At 40.8% G+C, this 16,971-nt stretch overlaps 2 protein-coding genes across 6 annotated transcripts; one reads left to right on the top strand and one right to left on the bottom strand.

Moving 5' to 3' along the window:
• Positions 1–2: 2 nt before the first annotated feature.
• Positions 3–16,965, bottom strand: tial1 (TIA1 cytotoxic granule-associated RNA binding protein-like 1). Of its 4 annotated transcripts, none has more exons than XM_035606411.2 (13): positions 16,947–16,965; positions 8,827–8,920; positions 7,882–7,978; positions 7,315–7,413; positions 7,114–7,168; positions 6,920–7,007; positions 4,877–4,952; positions 4,489–4,597; positions 3,929–4,024; positions 3,732–3,816; positions 3,425–3,548; positions 2,830–3,032; positions 3–2,570 (listed from the first exon to the last, which is right to left on the bottom strand). In XM_035606411.2, exons 3-13 carry the CDS (start codon positions 7,891–7,893, stop codon positions 2,447–2,449), a joined length of 1,071 nt encoding a protein of 356 aa, XP_035462304.1. In that variant the 5' UTR covers positions 7,894–7,978; positions 8,827–8,920; positions 16,947–16,965; the 3' UTR covers positions 3–2,446. The 4 variants fall into 4 exon arrangements, with proteins under 4 accessions (XP_035462304.1, XP_035462305.1, XP_035462306.1 ...); XM_035606412.2 differs by lacking the exon at positions 16,947–16,965 and adding an exon at positions 11,240–11,289; XM_035606413.2 differs by lacking the exons at positions 8,827–8,920; positions 16,947–16,965 and adding an exon at positions 8,384–8,723.
• On the top strand, positions 10,604–15,967 carry bag3 (BCL2 associated athanogene 3). Of its 2 annotated transcripts, none has more exons than XM_035606405.2 (4): positions 10,604–10,925; positions 13,077–13,412; positions 13,510–13,854; positions 13,972–15,967. In XM_035606405.2, exons 1-4 carry the CDS (start codon positions 10,725–10,727, stop codon positions 14,758–14,760), a joined length of 1,671 nt encoding a protein of 556 aa, XP_035462298.2. In that variant the 5' UTR covers positions 10,604–10,724; the 3' UTR covers positions 14,761–15,967. The 2 variants fall into 2 exon arrangements, with proteins under 2 accessions (XP_035462298.2, XP_047191041.1); XM_047335085.1 differs by lacking the exon at positions 10,604–10,925 and adding an exon at positions 11,052–11,311.
• Positions 16,966–16,971: the final 6 nt, after the last annotated feature.

The following is a 16,971-nucleotide window of genomic DNA, read 5'->3' as shown; positions in this document are numbered from 1 at the left end:
GGTTGAGTTGATTTTTTATTTGAAGTGACTTGATATTTTCCACTAAATGGAAAAGAACAATTGCATCCTTTATTATTAAACATCAGCTCTGTTGTTCATCTTACATGTTTTATTGTCATAAAAGCAATTGCCATTACATTCATTATTTTAAGCAAGAAATATATTACATGTCACAAGCGTGCAGTTCAAGCTGAAACTTCCCCTGCCCCCTATATGTCTTGAACATGGCACACAAACTCACACATGGGTGGAAAAGAATTTAGATCTGTAATGGAGCCTCTGCGAATAACACGTTTGAATTTACCAGCACATCGATTAAGGCTTATGCATAAATTATATTGCTGAAATTTAATGATGGCAACATTCTACCTACATTATGTACATCATTTCTTTTAACATCGCATGAAGGGTTGTGATCAAGGTTTATATATTTACACTCTCAGACAACATGACCCTGTTTTTGTTATTACAGGGTCATAGCTCTAATAAACTAACAGAAGCATCATCAAGTGTGTTGGCTCGTACAACAGGAGGAGAGTGACCTTACGAGCAGCGTAGTACACTGTACAGAATGGCACATATGCAAATAAAATCCAAATAGCAGGATGTCTTTGAGAAATCCTCGTAACAATTTTACCAGTTATTTTCTAAATAGTTTACCAGGGATATATGGAAATATTCTGCTTAATAATGAGAAAATTCAGGATCCACTGAGGGGCAGAAAATGTGCCCGCTGCCCTGAGAAATCAATCACATATCTAGGAAATCATAAAATGAAACAACCCCAATTTATAATAAGCCTAGTTTATTTAGTATAAATGGATGAGTGACATTTTTTTTTAATGACGTAAAACATGATGCGATGTCATTAGGGGCTGGTTCTGATGCTAGATTAATCTTTGAAAACTCTCACAGCCATTAGAAAAGAGATCACTGTAAATTAACTGGAGGTTAAAAAGAGGAAGAAATGAGGAAGAAAATATTCAAGATTCAAAATTCCTCTAGGAAACCAGCCCCAGTATTAGCACATAGAATCAGTTCATTTTACAAAGTTTTGGGGGGGGGGGGGGGGGGGGGGTTTGCTGTTTTTACAATATTTTCTTTGTACAGAGAGCGTGTCCTGTCGTCTTTACTTTGAGATACAGGATGATATATTAGTCCAATCTAGGCTTCATTACAGTGTAAAATAAAATCCATCAAAAGTCTTCAAAGAACATGCTGATCACTCTGGTACAAAACATGAAAAACACATTTGTTTCTGCTTTGAGAGCCATGTAGATGGAATTTTCTTTGTACATAAAGTTTACCCAAGAGATGCCACCTCGTGCTGAAATTGCATTTAAAGCCACAGCTGCTTGTACAAATAGTCTCTTCACACATTGGAAAGGTGAGCCACCATTCCAGGGCCTCTATTCACAAAGCATTTCTCATTAACATATCAAAACAGGACTGACTTTCTAGATATTGTGTGAAGTGAAGCTCAGCCCAGATCAGCTCTTAGTAAGCTGGTTCATTATGGTGCAGTTTGTCGCACAATTTAATGATAACTGATAATACGTGATTGATCTGTACAACACTGTCATTGCCTTATGCCATTTAAAAAAAACTGACATATTACAAAAATTAACTCATCAATGCAAGAAGACTTGAGTGGATTTTGTCTTCAGTTGTATAAAATGACAGAAAAATGCCCCCAAGTAAACATTTTGAAGAATCTGTAACAAACCAACACATTTTCACGGCAATATTGAAATATTACAAAACCATATTGGCAAACAGAGAGCAGATATTGCTATAGTTTGATAATTTAATATTAATGTTAGAAAGTTTGAGGTTTCAAAGGATTTAAATCTTTGTCATAATCCAGTGAGCGGCTGGAGTAACATAATGGCTTATAGGTAAGTGTGTGCTTTGAGCTCTACAAAATAAAATCTGTCATGTGTAGATTTATGTGGCGTTTTCAAGAACTACGTAGACTTTTTGATGGTTTGGCCCATTGGTCAACTAATATGATGCGTGGTGAGAGGAAAAGCATCAAAGCGTCTGTCTGTTGGATACCTGTCCAGTCAGCATGCTAATGCTGCACATCCTCTTGTCACGCACCAGGTACTGAATGACTCTCTTAGGTCCAAACATTCAAAAAGTTTGTATGTCCTTGAACAAACAAAGACGGGTGGTTTGGCTTTACTTCAGAAGCCCAAGAGCATTTTCCAATAACAGAACTCTCAATTATCATCACCTTTTAAAAAGTTCTAGGTTAAATCAACACAGTCTTTCAAAACCTAATTGTTTAACTGGCTTAGGAGTAACTATTAGCTACAAAGGCTTTGTGAATATGGCCCCCACCCTTCTTATACCAAAGCGGTCCAGTTGAAAGTTGAGTGCTGTGTGGTCTAAACAAGGGTTCAAAAAATCCCCCTGGTGTTACACTTAGGTTAGGGCCAGCTCACTGTGTTTGGTAGCCAGCCATGCTGAAGTTGGCCAAGTTGGACATTACTTGTCCAGCTGGGGCTGCAGCCTGGGCTGACGGAGATCCAAAGCTTCCCACCCAGGCTGGTGACTGGGACTGCCTGCAAATATCCCACAAAGACACAATTACAACTATTAGTAGGACTTGTGTGTACAAAGATCAGCTGTGTTGTAAAATAAATCTACATGTGGGAGGAAAAGACCTCCATCTTTTATTTTTTTAATCTTGGAGACAAGTTGGCATCCATCTAGATTCAGAGGCATTACATGACAAATGTAACCCTACTGGCTTGTAACAATATGGTTGAAGTAAAAGTTCATTATGTATTTATTTGATCTATAATACAGAGTAAGACCTACTCGACTCCAAATCCTTGTTGCTGATTCCACTGGCTGTACATGCTGTAGGAGGGAACTTGCCACCCATTGGTCACATATTGCCCATACTGCTGCTGCTGCTGCGGCTGCTGCTGCTGCTGCGGCTGCTGCTGCTGCTGTGGTTGCTGCTGCTGCTGCTGACTTCCATAGAGCTGGTTCCACTGGCCCCACTGACTGAGATCAACCTGAACGAAACCAACATTAGATATGACCACCATGTTCAATCAGGAGCAATTCATATTACAAATTCTGAAAGATGAAGAGCATAGGAATACAAGAAAAGTACTTGTAGTCTTTTTTTGTCACTGCAAAGATATCTTGGGATTTGTAATATTCCTGTTTCATAGTTTGATCTTAAAAGTAAGGTTCCTGATATCATCAAAGATCTGAACCACCATCAAAGACGTAACAGTTTCAGTGCCCATGTGGCTCAACGGTTAAGAGACTGACTGCAATGTACATGGTTCTAGTCTGATGAGAGAACTTTGTACATTTTTTCCATATCTTCCCCAATTTCCTGTCATCTCCAGCAAAAGTTACAGCTATATCACTTTTGTTATCGTGATGTTGTCCCTACCTGCTGTGGATTTTTTGCCATGTCGGGAGATTCTTTGCCCCAGTAGCACTTCACTATATGCCCTTCAATGACTGTGCCATTTACTGAAACAATGGCATGGGCAGCACTGTCATGGGAGGAAAACCTTAAAAAAACAGTCAATCAGTCAATTCAGAAAAATCAGAGCATTAAAACCTTGATCTAACTCATACATTAGAAGAACACTGTGGTGAAGACAAGCATTACAGATAAGGCCACTGACACTGGTCATGCCAAGTGTTTGTGTCGACATCTAGAGGCCAAACGTTGCAATGGACTGAGACTCTACCTGATGAACGAGTATCCTTTCTCTGGGAAAACTCTGATTTCCATAATTTGACCAAAAGGCGAGAAGGTCTGTCGCATCACGTGTTCTGATGAATCAAACAGAAACAGGTTCATGTGGTTCGTTTCATTTTATGAAAAGATTCTGGGAATAATCTATTACTAGGAGCTCTAACAATGGCATCTTTAGAGAACACTTGCCTGATAATCCTGACTGGATCCCGCCACAGTATACGGTGCAGTTTTGTGGACTAGACTGAGTCACTACATCGTCAAACCTCAGCTGCTTTGAGCCATCTGCAATAAAAACACGCACATTTGAAAAGATACGTTCAAATCTATTTATACAAAGTGTAGGACTTACAAATAAACCTTAATCACAGCTGTAATTGATAACATTTATGAAAAAATTAACTAAATCCCAGTTTTTTTCAACGATACCTCAAGGTGAATATTCCAAATGTATTTGGCTGTCCTAAGAAAAATGAACATTATGTGTTCATCATATCAATACAAGTGATGGCTGTTGTTGTTGTTTTGGACCGTGAGCTGAAGAGATGTGGACACTGGAGATACATTAATACCAGGTTTAAATGTGATAAGTTTAAAATTGTATCTGTGGGCTTACGGACGGTCAGTGGACATTTACAAATAAAATTGATAAAAAGTGTAATAAGATCTCAGTCAATCAGTCTGCGCACTCCCACACCCTCATGAGAGGAGCTCTAATCACCCAAAGTGACGTGGCATTTCAAACTTACTGTCCGGGGTACTCTTTGGAGCTGGTGGTTTACGTGTTGCCCAGTTGGTCCGGATTTGGCGTCCTCTTAGCCACTGTCCCCCCATGTTAATGATGGCATTCTCTGCATCCTGTAAGTCCAAATCAGAGACAGTTACTCCACTGGATTTGATCCTCTGTAAATAGGTTATTAGTGACCATAATCAGTTTCCAAAATATGCATTAATGTTTTTTGTCTGAACAATATTCAAAAAGGCAATATTGAACGAGGTACTGATGTTATTAAGTTGTGGTGACCATGGTTTTAACTACTGTATGATTAATTTGAATTGCGGTAAATGCATTGAAGTAAGATAATAAACAGAAAATAGAAATAACCTTCAGTCTGTGTTCTTGCACTGGAGCCTTACCAGTTTGTTGAAGAAGGACACAAATCCATACCCCTTTGACTTGCCTGTCGCCATGTCCTTCACAACACGGGCATCCCTGGAGGAAAAGGTTAAAACAACTTCAGTAAAGTTTTCCGGTTCAATGCTTCCAACTAAAAGGAACCACGCAAAACACACTGAACTGTGAATCCTCTACTCTGTCCTACATGAAGGTATATTAGCTATCATGACTTTTCACTGAGCACCGAATCAAAATGTAACTTCAAAGAAACATTTGAAAACAAAACTAAACTAAAAAAACAAATACATGCAGCCTACATAATTTTTTCTTCTTCATAATTTTATTTTTATTAATGAAACCTTGCCTCTAGAGCACCACTTATTGTTCAATGCTCTCAACAGTAGACTACTGATTGAAATTCACATAGGAACAGATTATATTGATTACCATGCATTCTTACAATCTGCTATTGGTGCTCTTCCTACAAATAGAAATGTATATATAGAAAATATCAAAAGAGAAAAAAGGAATTAAACGGCATACATGGCCTGTTAACAGATTTCTTTATTTTTCCTGGTCAATGCTTTACCACCAATATGGAGTATGGAGAGCTGCAAATTTTGAGAAATTGACATTTTCAGTAATTTTGGAAGAGGATCATTACACTAGAAACAACACTATGCAAATCAAGATGAGACAATTTAAACATAGATTAAGAGGGGTACATTGAGCAACGGAATTGAAAAACAAAATCTAAGCTAAGTCATGTTAATACATAGCATCTACAAATAAAGACATGGAAAGAATGGAATAAATAGAGAAAAAAAAACTACATCTGTGTCTCCAGAGTGCACAGTTCCTTGCTGTTAGCCTTCAAGCTCCTGTCCAATCCTATGAGCATTTCTGTAAAATAACCAAAGTGCTATTACTTCACTGAGACCCACAACTAAAAGCTGTTCAGGTTCAACAGACAGCTTACATTTTGCTGACATACTGTATGGTTTACTTACCACGCCCTAAAGTGCTAGGAAAAGCAAGAGTAGGCTACAAGCTAACACCTAATTTATGAAACAGTGATACAATGCACAGACCACAAGTAAGTATCTGCAGTTAGGTCCTTGACAGCCTACAGAAATTATGCTGTAATAACTTTTAATAATTTAAATAAGTTTGTTTTTATCTGTTAAAAGTGATTTAATAACAAAATAATGCTTATAGTACAAAGAGGTTCTGACATCTACTTTTACATGATGCTTAAAAGTATATTGTTCCATGATTAACTTTGTTTATATGCATGGATGTATTAATGTGACAAAGAATACATCAAAATGAAGCAATTCTCATGAAACATAATTATTGCTGTTGACTTCTAAACACCTGCTCATACATCAGTCTGTCTACCTAATAATTTATTCTCTCAAGGTGCTGTGCAGTGCTAGACAATCAGAAATATAAATGGGATTAATCTGTACAGATGCAACATCTTCCGTCAGTGGTATATTAGCCTAATTGTATTATATATGCTTTTGTTTCCCCTTTACAGTTAATGAATCTGTTTCTCAAAAGTAATTCCAATGTGCCTTTATTGGATTGCCATAAGAAAATTGAGATGAGAAGGAAGAGGGGACAGAGGAGGAGGGTGACACACAAGAAATGCTCCTGGCAACCGTCGAACATGGAACATTGCAGTTCAACGTACCCAAAAAAAAAGAATTCATCTGAGATCAGACAGTAACATGTCAACTGTCAAGGAGGAACAAAAACCCTCAGGATGTTAACCCTTGTGCGTCAGTGTTTGAAATCATGAATATCAAAACATAATTTTTCCCAATTTGTGAATTTCTTCATAACCCCCTAACCCTTTTTATATTTAGTGTTAAGACAAAACCCATGTCATATGCATGTAAACATGGTCAGTTGGCAAATCCAGTCAGCATAAGCTTACAGGAGATATTAATGAAATAGTGTCCAACTGTAGAGAAATCAATCTGCTTCCATTGAAGCCATCAAATTATTGCACTGTAAAAAACTTTTAAAAAATCAATTTTTAAGTGAAAACTTACGAGATTTTCCCAAAAGGTCCAAATGCAGCCTTGACATCCTCGGTGGTGATCTCGGGGCTCAAGTCACCCACGAAAACATGGAAATGATCTAGAACAAAACAAAAGAAAAACAAAAGAAAAGCAAAGCAACCATTTACTATTCTCTGGTAAACTTTTGTTTCAGTAGAGCAGAAAATGAATGGGCGAACTCTTACTGGATGTGTCTTTCTTCTGGCTACTTGGAGTGGTGGCCCAATTTACTTTGACCTCCTGAAAGCAGAGTTCACAGTGAAAAGATTAAAAGTCACGACAGAGAGATGAAGGAACTGACATTTTCAACACAAAGAACAGGGACCTTGGGGGGATTCTGACAACAGGTTAACCTCACTCTTAATTTTAGAAAAGTTTGGTCCTACCTTTCCTAATATCTTCCTCCCGTTCATGGCTGCGAGGGCTGCAGCAGCATCTCTGTGTTCGAAGAACTCCACAAAGCAATAGGGGTCATTGCTTGTATGCTGCAAAGCACAAAGTCAAACACAATAGCTGAATTAGCAGATTCACATTTCTCGATTGTGCAGGCAACTTTCCATGACCACAGGTTCACATTTTCTCCTAAAAATCCTGGCACATTTGCACCTTCACGTTACCATGTTCCTCTGCACACTACTGGTAACTGATTGTAATACTGCACTACTTCCACTATTAATAATTATGTAAATAATTCTGTATATTTATTATTCTTATTCTCTATATCTTTTTGCAATTCCTATATTTTTTATATTTGTTTGTGTATATACTGTATATATTGTGTGTGCTGTGTGAAGCGTGCTGCTGTTACACCGGAATTCCCCAGCCTGGGAGGGAATAAAGTAACTATCTATCCATCTATCTGGGTCAACGGTGGGACAGGACACCCTCTCATTGTGAATCACAGAGCAGGGGACATGAAAAGAGAAGGAAAGACAAACGTGGTGGCGGCTTACCTCCGTGATCATTTTACAACTTTTACAAGGCCCTATCTGGGTGAAGAGCTGCAGAATCAAAATCTCTGTAACGTCCCTGGAGAGGTTTCCCACGTACCTGGGGAGGGAACGGAAGTCATGTTATGAGAGCGGCTAGTTTCCCCACAGGTAACGACGAGTCGATACAGAGGAGAGAGCGACAAACGGACGCCCAGCCAGCTAACTTCGACTGTTAGCTTGGGATCATCGACAGAGAATTATTAATGTGACGTAATGTACATTCGCTTAACACACATACAGTACAGCTGGCGCCGCCGACGCTTACTCCACTCGTACACATTAGTGTTATTCATTTATTCAACCCTGCATGTATTACCCTGACGTTAGCGAAGCATTAAATGTTTATGCTGTCGAACAGTGTTCACCAGGTCTGTAGAGACAGCGGGTAGCTAGGTTAGCCACCGGTGTCCGACGTTAGCGAGGCTAACGATACGGTACTGGTAAGACGCCTTACATCACTTACAGTGTTTTGGGATAGCTGTCGTCGTCCATGGCCGATGTCGACAGTCACCAGGGCGGAACACGTTGGTGACTTGCTAGTTAGCTAACGTAAACCGACTCCCGTGTGGGCTGTCAACTACAACAACTAGCTAACTAGCTCGGAAGAAGCTAGCTAACCGGGCGCCAGGGTGCATACGTCACGCTAGGAGTCCAGTGAACGGACGTGTTGAGGAACCCAGCGAGGTCAGCGCGAGGGAGCGACAAGCCCGCAGCTTTTACAGCTTCAACAGCGGAAATTACACATGTCTTAGAGGTAGCTGCGCTTCTCAGGGGCGATTTAATAATTCATATTTACAAAAGCCAAAATAGTGAACACACTCAGTATTTAATAAAACAAAACATTTGGCGATGTCTGGAAGGAATTTGCATGCGAGACTTTTATTTTGAAGGCTCGTTTTTAATTACCGGTGTTCGACGGTTCCCAGTGGTTCCGACCCCGGGGAGGGGCCTTTCAGGAATCTATGCTCTGACGTCAGCGGAAAGGCTACAACGTGATCACCTGTTGAAAAACGACGAAAAAAATCTGTCGTCACTCTTACTCTTACTGTACAAACCGTGTGTTTAACTGTATTTACTGCTGAGACGTGTATCAAAGCAAAGTAAAGGACAATAAGGAAAATGAAGATACGTGGAACAAATTAAACTGAGAAAGCCTGTTGAATTTATGCACAAAAACAATGAGTTGATACATGAGTATGTAAAGAAGCATGTATTATTATGTGCTGACACTAGCACTAGAGGGCGCCAACGATAGGAATTTTCCTTTTTTTTTACATTGTTTTTATTTCATGCTTGTAATTTAATGTTGAGAACATTTATTCAAAGGGCCAACATGTATTTTTTTCCTTGTCATTATTAAACAGACTAGAAAGTTTTCATTAAAAAAATAGAAAAAAATACCAAAGGTTTTTCTTCAGTCACTTTTCACATCAAGGATTAGTGTTTCCAATTTGTGTTGAATGACAATGATGTCTTAATCCGTTAGAAGCCACTCTTGACAGGGGTCAAGGCAGGACGGTAGTGCGCGGTTACAAGAAACATGTCCTGGCAGTATTTGTTGCCAAGCTTTGCAAAAGCCAGAGATGCCTGTGAGTGTTGTGGAAACATGTCATAAAATATTCCGGAAAAATCCGCGTCACCACTGAATGAAGAATCTGATTATCATTTGTCAATGTGATTTATGGTGGTATTAATGATTCTGCTGACTAAAGGCATTGATTGTTAGCATATACAACTGAACAATGTAGGGCTGACCGGAACATTTCCCCCTGGCAAAATAAATAATAATAATAATAAATGTTTATGTCATTGGTACACTAATATAATGTGGCCACTTACATTATGACTCATCTGTATCTCCTGCAGTATATTGTGTGACTACAATGCCCCAATACAAGTCCTAGAATATTCTGGAAAGCGCCTGTTCGTTGGGACTTTGGAAGATCCTGTTTATCCTGTTTACACTTATAAAAAAATAAATGTACAGGATTTTGCTCTAGAGGCTATGACGGTTTTGTTGTGGTACGTTCTCCCCATTTTCTGGTGACCAAAATTCTGAATTAGATATTGTCGTCATCTGTCCAAGATCCATGTGGTGGTTTCAGACAGTGTGCAGCCAAGTGAGGATGACTCTTGACTTACAAGCATTTCCTTTATGGTATGAGGCTGAATTGGAGTAGTCCTGTGATTAAGATCTGTCATACTAGGTGTCCCTGTGCCCACACACTGTATCTCACCACCACCAGTTACATAATTGTGTATCGAAATCATAGCAAACCCAGACTGAGTTCCCTTGGACAAAATTTATTATGTGGGAGTCTTGAGTACATCTATTTGGGGGAATCTTGAATTATGAAAAAAAAAAAAAAAAATCATATTGGGATTCCCTTGTCTAATACGCAGAAATGTGTTATGAATCCGTGGACCAGGGTACAGGGGTCACTGGGCTCCAGGGAGTCCCAGCAAAGAGGCGAAGGCTTCCCAGTCAGCAAGGTGAACATACGACTATCACTTCCACAACAGCTGCAGCAACAACAACGAAAAACCTCCTGAGTTGGTCAACCAGAGAGACCGAGAGAGAGAGAAAGAAAGAGAAAAAGGAATGCAGAGCAGAGGTTTACTCTGTGTCTGCGTTCGGGGGGGGGGGGGGGGGGTCTGCGACATAACAAGTTGGAGCACCCATGATGCCCCCCGTATCCAGCGCCGTCCGCCCCCGACGTTAACCCTGCTATTTCCAGAAACTTCCAGCCCACTTTCCCACGTCACTTGGAGGAAATCTTTAAAGCGTCCGTCGCCTGTTTACAATGTCTCAGTCCTCGACCGCCCGCGGCAGCATGAGCACCATGAAGACACAGTCGCCGACACTGACGATGGCGAACAATGACAACGACCCGCTGCCCCTCGGCTGGGAAGTCAAAATCGACCCGCAGACGGGATGGCCCTTCTTCGTGGATCACAACAACCGCACGACAACCTGGAACGACCCGAGGCACGACACGAACAAGGTAGTGGGGGGAAATAGAACGTAAATAAATAAATAATATTAAAAAAAAAAAGCGCGGCGGGATAAAGTTGGTCCGTCAACGTGGCCGGCTGGCGCCTGTCAACGGTTGGTCGTCGTCGGGTCGGTCACGGTCCGTGTTGTGTCGGCGTGGGGACGAGCAGCGAGCAGCGTCGCGCCACATCACTGTGAGATATATTAACCCCGTTGACGACAGGCCTCGTCGGGCACCGTCCCCGCCGAGCCCGTTATAACGGGTGATCGACCCCGTCGTGTTCCCGTGTCATGATCTAATACTATTATTACCCGATGACTCACCCCGCGGCACGGACGAGCCCATGATGAGCCCTGAGCGCGTCCTTCGCGGTGGCGGCAACACTGCGGCGGACGGTAGCAGCTCCCATTAAACTTTTTTCCCCTACATGGATTGAGGCTGGTGCACTTTTCGCGTTGGCCTGCGGAGTTCGAACTGCACGGCGGCCTGGTGCGGTATATCGGTGTCCTTTAGTAACACACGTCGCGATCTGGTCTGCAGAGGAACCCCCCCCCCCCCCCCAGTGGGCTCGACAGTGGGCTCCACGGGCTGCCAGCTGGTAATCTTTCGTCTCAGAGACAGACACCGTTGTCCAAAGTTGGAGCCCCGGCGAACGTGCTCGAAAGACGCAGCTGTCGGGGGATAAAATTGGTGCAATCGTGCCCGGCGGTGTGCGGGCCACTGAAATGGCAGAGGGCAAAGGGTCGCCCGCGGCTATTTCCTAACTTAAGTCTTTGAGGGGGAAAAATTGCCACTGGATTACACATCAGTGTCCTTTTTTTTTTTATTCGGTTCTGTTGTGTTAATGGTCAGAGCTAGAACCAATTCATTGCCAGAACTCTGAACTATCAGTTGACCTGTTGCTTGCACCAGTGGCACTCGGTACACAATGATCACTATTATAATTTTAAAAAGCACAGCATTATTCCTACATCCAGGAATGTGTCGATAGGGCCTCTGTTGTACTTTATGATACAAAGCTATTTTGTATTCCATGCGATATTGTAATTTTCTTCTCCTGCAATGTTAACTTCCACAAGTACTGCACCAGCATTGGTGTGGTTGAAGAAGAATATGTGACACCAGCAAGAAATCCAGTCAGCTGCCATAATACATGATTGTTTAGGCAAAAATATTTCAGATATTTACCCTTTGTCCCTCATTAAATTAATCAGAATGCAGCATTAGGGCGAGGGTTAGTTCTCTCTCTCTCTCTCTCTCTCTCTCTCTCTCTCTCTCTCTCTCTTGCTGTGTGATGTGACAATAAGCTAATAACACATTAGTTTGATGATTAGCTAACAGCATGTTAGTTTAGTGGGTGTGCCAAACTATTGTGTTGGGTATAAGTCAGGAAACTGTGAATTATGTCAGGTGAATTATGTCAGTCTGATACATACACACAGCACAGCAGTTGCTCAAATGCACCAAGAGTCTCTGTTAATCAGAAGTTATTTATCAAATGCTCAGAGAGGTGATACTTTTGGCATCACTCTGTGGAAATGTTTCCTTTTGACCTATAACCTTTTAGCTCCACGCCAAGAGAACCTTCTGGTTCTTTAAACCATTTGGCAGATAACACGTTAAGCTGCAGTTGATATGATATGATTGTTGAATTCATGACTTGTGCAGAGTTTCGGATTTGTATTTAATTTGAAATGTAAATCTCTTGTTAGAGGAGTTGGTACCTAAATAATTCACTAATTGAAAGTAACGTTACATCTTTTAATCTACTACAAGCAAGAATAGCTTTGTTAAAGTAGTCAATCAATTTATTTTCATAACTTCTAATGGCTCAAAATGTGCAAATCCTCTGGCAAGAATATTTAACAACATTAATTAGTAATAAATAGTCAGACATTACCTGTTAATATTGCCAACCAAGTTTTAAATATAAATGAGACTATGTCTTCTAGCTATTTTTTTAGTAAACCTGTTGAATAGCTTCAATGTAAGAGAGGACCAATGTTGCTGATAAGAAAGTTCCATAATTATTTTTTTGCTTTCCTTTGTCTGAGCTTGTTATGTAAATAAACAACAGCAAGTTTCTTAATATTCACTGTTGTAACAATATAATTAATGATGATTTAACATTATATCAATTTACTTTTGGGTCCGTTTCAGATAAGAGAAGTGTCAGCAAATGGACCGAACATACCACCAGAACCGAGCCCTCAGGAAACACAGAAGACCTTTGTGAGGGAGATGAAGCACCCTATCCTTCGCCCAGGTTATGTTCCCATCCCGGTCTTCCATGAGGGCGTAGAACTGAGGCAGCAACAGCATCCATGTTATTCCTACATCCAGCCAACCACTGCACAGAATATCCGGACTGATGGGCGAACACCTTCCCCGACACCAGGGCTCCACTGCAGGCCGAGATCACCTTTACATGGACTTTCAGACTCCTGCTCACCTGACCCCGGAAAGGTCGGGTCACCCGTTTCACAAACAGCAGAGGTAGGACTTGGCTGGTCTTGAAGAAGAAACAAAAATGTGCGCAGATTTTTTGAAATTACTGAATGAACTGTTGCAATTACATTTTTTTATTTTGAAGGTTTATACTGTCCCACATCACCAACCCCCACGGCCCAGCAGCACCAGTCTTCAAGCAGGTTATATCCCTATCCCGGTGATCCATGAGGGTGGAGGAGGCCCAACACAAACACAGGCTCAGTTAAATCCCTCTGTGTACTCTCAGCGCGTCCCCTACTCAGAGCACCAGCAGCCCTTCCATCGACTTCAGACAGACGAATGGCCTGGTTACCCTGCAGCAATGCAGCCTCCACGGGAAAGGGCTTCTCCAACTCTGTTTCCCCAGCATCGCGATTCTATTCACCTCCCACCTCATATTAGAAGCCAGTCACCTATTGTAACCCAGGTTCTTGGAGAAAGACCACAGGTGATTTAAATTTTGTGTGTTTTCACTTGGATTTTTCTTGATGTTGAAAAATGCTTGATTTTAAGTATGTCAGTATGTGTTGACCTAGATTGTGACACTTTTTTTTTAACTCTTAAGGCTCAGCAACATGTCCTCACAAGAGACCCGGCCCACAAAATAGAGCAGGATCAACAAAGCACGCAGCAGAAACCAGAAAACACGCAGCTCCCCCAGCCACTGCACACAGAAGCCGACATCCAAAAGCCTCAACAACCTCAACACTTCCAACAGCCGCCACCTCAGCAACCTCAGCAGTTCCAGCAGTTCCAGCAGTCACAACACTTCCAGCAGGCACCATCTCAGACATCTCCACAGCCTCAGCAGCCTGAACGGCTACAGCAGTCGCAGCAACAGTTCCAGCAGCCCCAGAAACCAGAGCAACCACAGCAACATACTGCAGATATCACAGTTCAAATACCTCCAAAACCAGAAGCCCAGGAATTGACAGCTGTTCCCCCAGAGGTCCCACCTGTAAAGGTAGAAGCTGAACAGCCTGCCCAGTGCCCAATCCACCCAGGCCTGGCTAAGGTACAGCAGATAGTTGACCGGGTCGCTAAACTGGAGCAGGAGGTGAAGTGTTTTGAAGGAAAGAAGAATGGTAAGAAGTACTTGTTGCTTGAGGAACTGCTGACCAAAGAGCTCTTAGCACTGGACTCTGTTGACCCGGAGGGTCGCGTAGATGTACGACAAGCAAGGCGGGATGGAGTCCGTCGTGTTCAGAACATACTGGAAGCACTGGAGCAACTGGAGGAGCAGCCAGGCAAGCCTGCCGGCGACAATGCGACGGAGGGAGACAACCTGACGCAGAAAGGAGAACCCACCATGATCACCAAGGAGAATGTTGAGATGGCAAAGGAGATTTCATAATGAGTGCACACTTCCTCATTGAGCGGAGAGAAAGATAACCTGCTGTAAATTATATTTGATAGTGAACAAGTCCGGCTAAATCTCCTCCTCCTCCTCCTCTATCTACAGCATTTGTAGAAGTTGCATGTATTAACAGTGTTGCTATTTCCTGCCATTCAGCACATAATTGATGGTAGCTCAGTGCAATCATCTTTTTTCAAGCCAATGTTGTTGCCTTCCATGTGGTGCCAATGTCTTCATAATAAGACAGCTGTCATGATCAAGGTGTTGTCGACAATTTCTGGTCAAATTGAAGTTTGAATAAGAGGCCTTTATCAATAAATGGAAGAAAATATAAGTATTTTCTCAAGAAATGTTATATGTAGTTGCCTTTTGTCTCGATCACATATTGTATGGAGCTTTTCTTAATCCAGTCAGCTCATTAGTTAGTACACAAGTGCAAACATTTGGGGCTTTAAGGCAGAAGTCACTGCAAAACTCAGTCAACAGGGAAGCATTTTTCCCATTTATGGCCACATGGCCATGTTTGAGCTGCTTTGTCACAGAACGCAGTATATACGTCTGTATGTTTGTTTGGTTCTGCTTTTTGGTACATTACTGATTTTTGCCATGTTTGCACTTTGCCATCATTGGAAATGCTGAAGGTTCAGCAGTACTTCAGTTTAAATATATCAGTTACACACGTTTTGATTGATGTGTTTTTGATTGTTTGTATGTGCGTTAGTTTGCATTATATCAGTATTTATATATCATTATATAGTATTTTGGTACATTTACGAATGTAAAATAACAAATGGAGTTGTGATGGTGTATCTTACTTGAGATGTGAGACAATCAGAACTTAGTGCTACTTAGGAATCACAGCGGAAGATTGTCAGAATTGTCCTTGTATATCTACCAAAGCCACAATCTGCAATAACACTAACACAAAAAATGGCCTCAATGATCTTGAAAACGATCAACTGAGAAAATAACCAATTTACTGACAGAGGAAGAAAACTGATCACCTTTATTGATTGTGTTGTAGTGTATCACTGTAATAAGATCATAAGACAGCTGTAAGGTACTGTCACTGCCCAACACACCGTTGCAAATTATGGATTGTGGCTTTGTATTGATCACATTTTATGAGTAGCAGGCTGTTGCATTGTTGAAAGCAAGTCAATCTTGTTGGTATGGTTGAAAATAAAAATGTATTTGACATGGATTTCGCCTAATATTTGGCTTCCCATAAAATATGCATAGACTGATACTTAGTTATCTATTTTTATCATGATTATCAGATTTAGGTCCATGGTAGTAATTGTCTGAGTGTGAAACTGAGTTTCTATTAGCTCTTTATAACTTTTGTTATTTAGTAATATGCCTCATCATAGTTTACTAAAGCCTAATGTGGTGTCATCAAACAGAGATAATTAGATCAAGATCAAAAGAGACAAAGAAAAACGGCTGTATGTTTGATATGTCTCATTGACTTACTAAAACAGCTGTCAATTAATTTTCTGCCCATCACCAAAAATGATTGATTGACTTCCTTCTTCATTACTTGTCTTTAGCTTTAAATGAAATAGGTAGCATATCATTACTGTGTGTGCATCTAATTTTGAACTGAAGATGCACAGGTTTACTTTCTACTATAGTAATTATTATTTTTTCCCCATTTTAAACAGTTTGCTGTCCCCATTTAGCTGCGTTTTAAGAGTTTTCAACTATAACTGGAGTCTGTCTGAGATCAGCTGCTCTCTGCCTGTTCCATTGGGACCCTTAGAGAGTCATAACTGGCAACATGCTTGTGCCATTATTCCTATCTAGACACAAGTTGTGTGTTTTCATATTTTATTTTTCTGTACAAATGACCCAAAACTGTAACATCAGAATAGGTTTTTGATTATTCTTGGTTGATGATTTAAAAAAATAATAATATAATCAATTGATAAAAAAAACAAACACACAACATCCTTCAGACACAACTCGTCACTGAAGAAGAGGTGCTGTTTTCCCGACATGCATCTCGTCATTTTAATACAAAAAGGCACATACATGTAATAAAACAGGCCTTACAGTAATTATAATTAATTTTTAAACTTAAAATTTAAACTTGTATTCCAGTTGTTGACTTATAGCTTCTTCAACATCTATTAACTAGTTCATAAATGTGATTTGCATTATTCCGTCGTGTACGGTACCTGTTCGCCGGTGACGCCGGCTCAG

Source organism: Scophthalmus maximus, chromosome 10, assembly GCF_022379125.1.
Source record: "Scophthalmus maximus strain ysfricsl-2021 chromosome 10, ASM2237912v1, whole genome shotgun sequence".
Lineage (NCBI taxonomy): Eukaryota > Metazoa > Chordata > Actinopteri > Pleuronectiformes > Scophthalmidae > Scophthalmus > Scophthalmus maximus.
The sequence above is the reverse complement of the archived record's forward strand: the minus strand, read 5'-3'. Positions and strand labels throughout refer to the sequence as shown.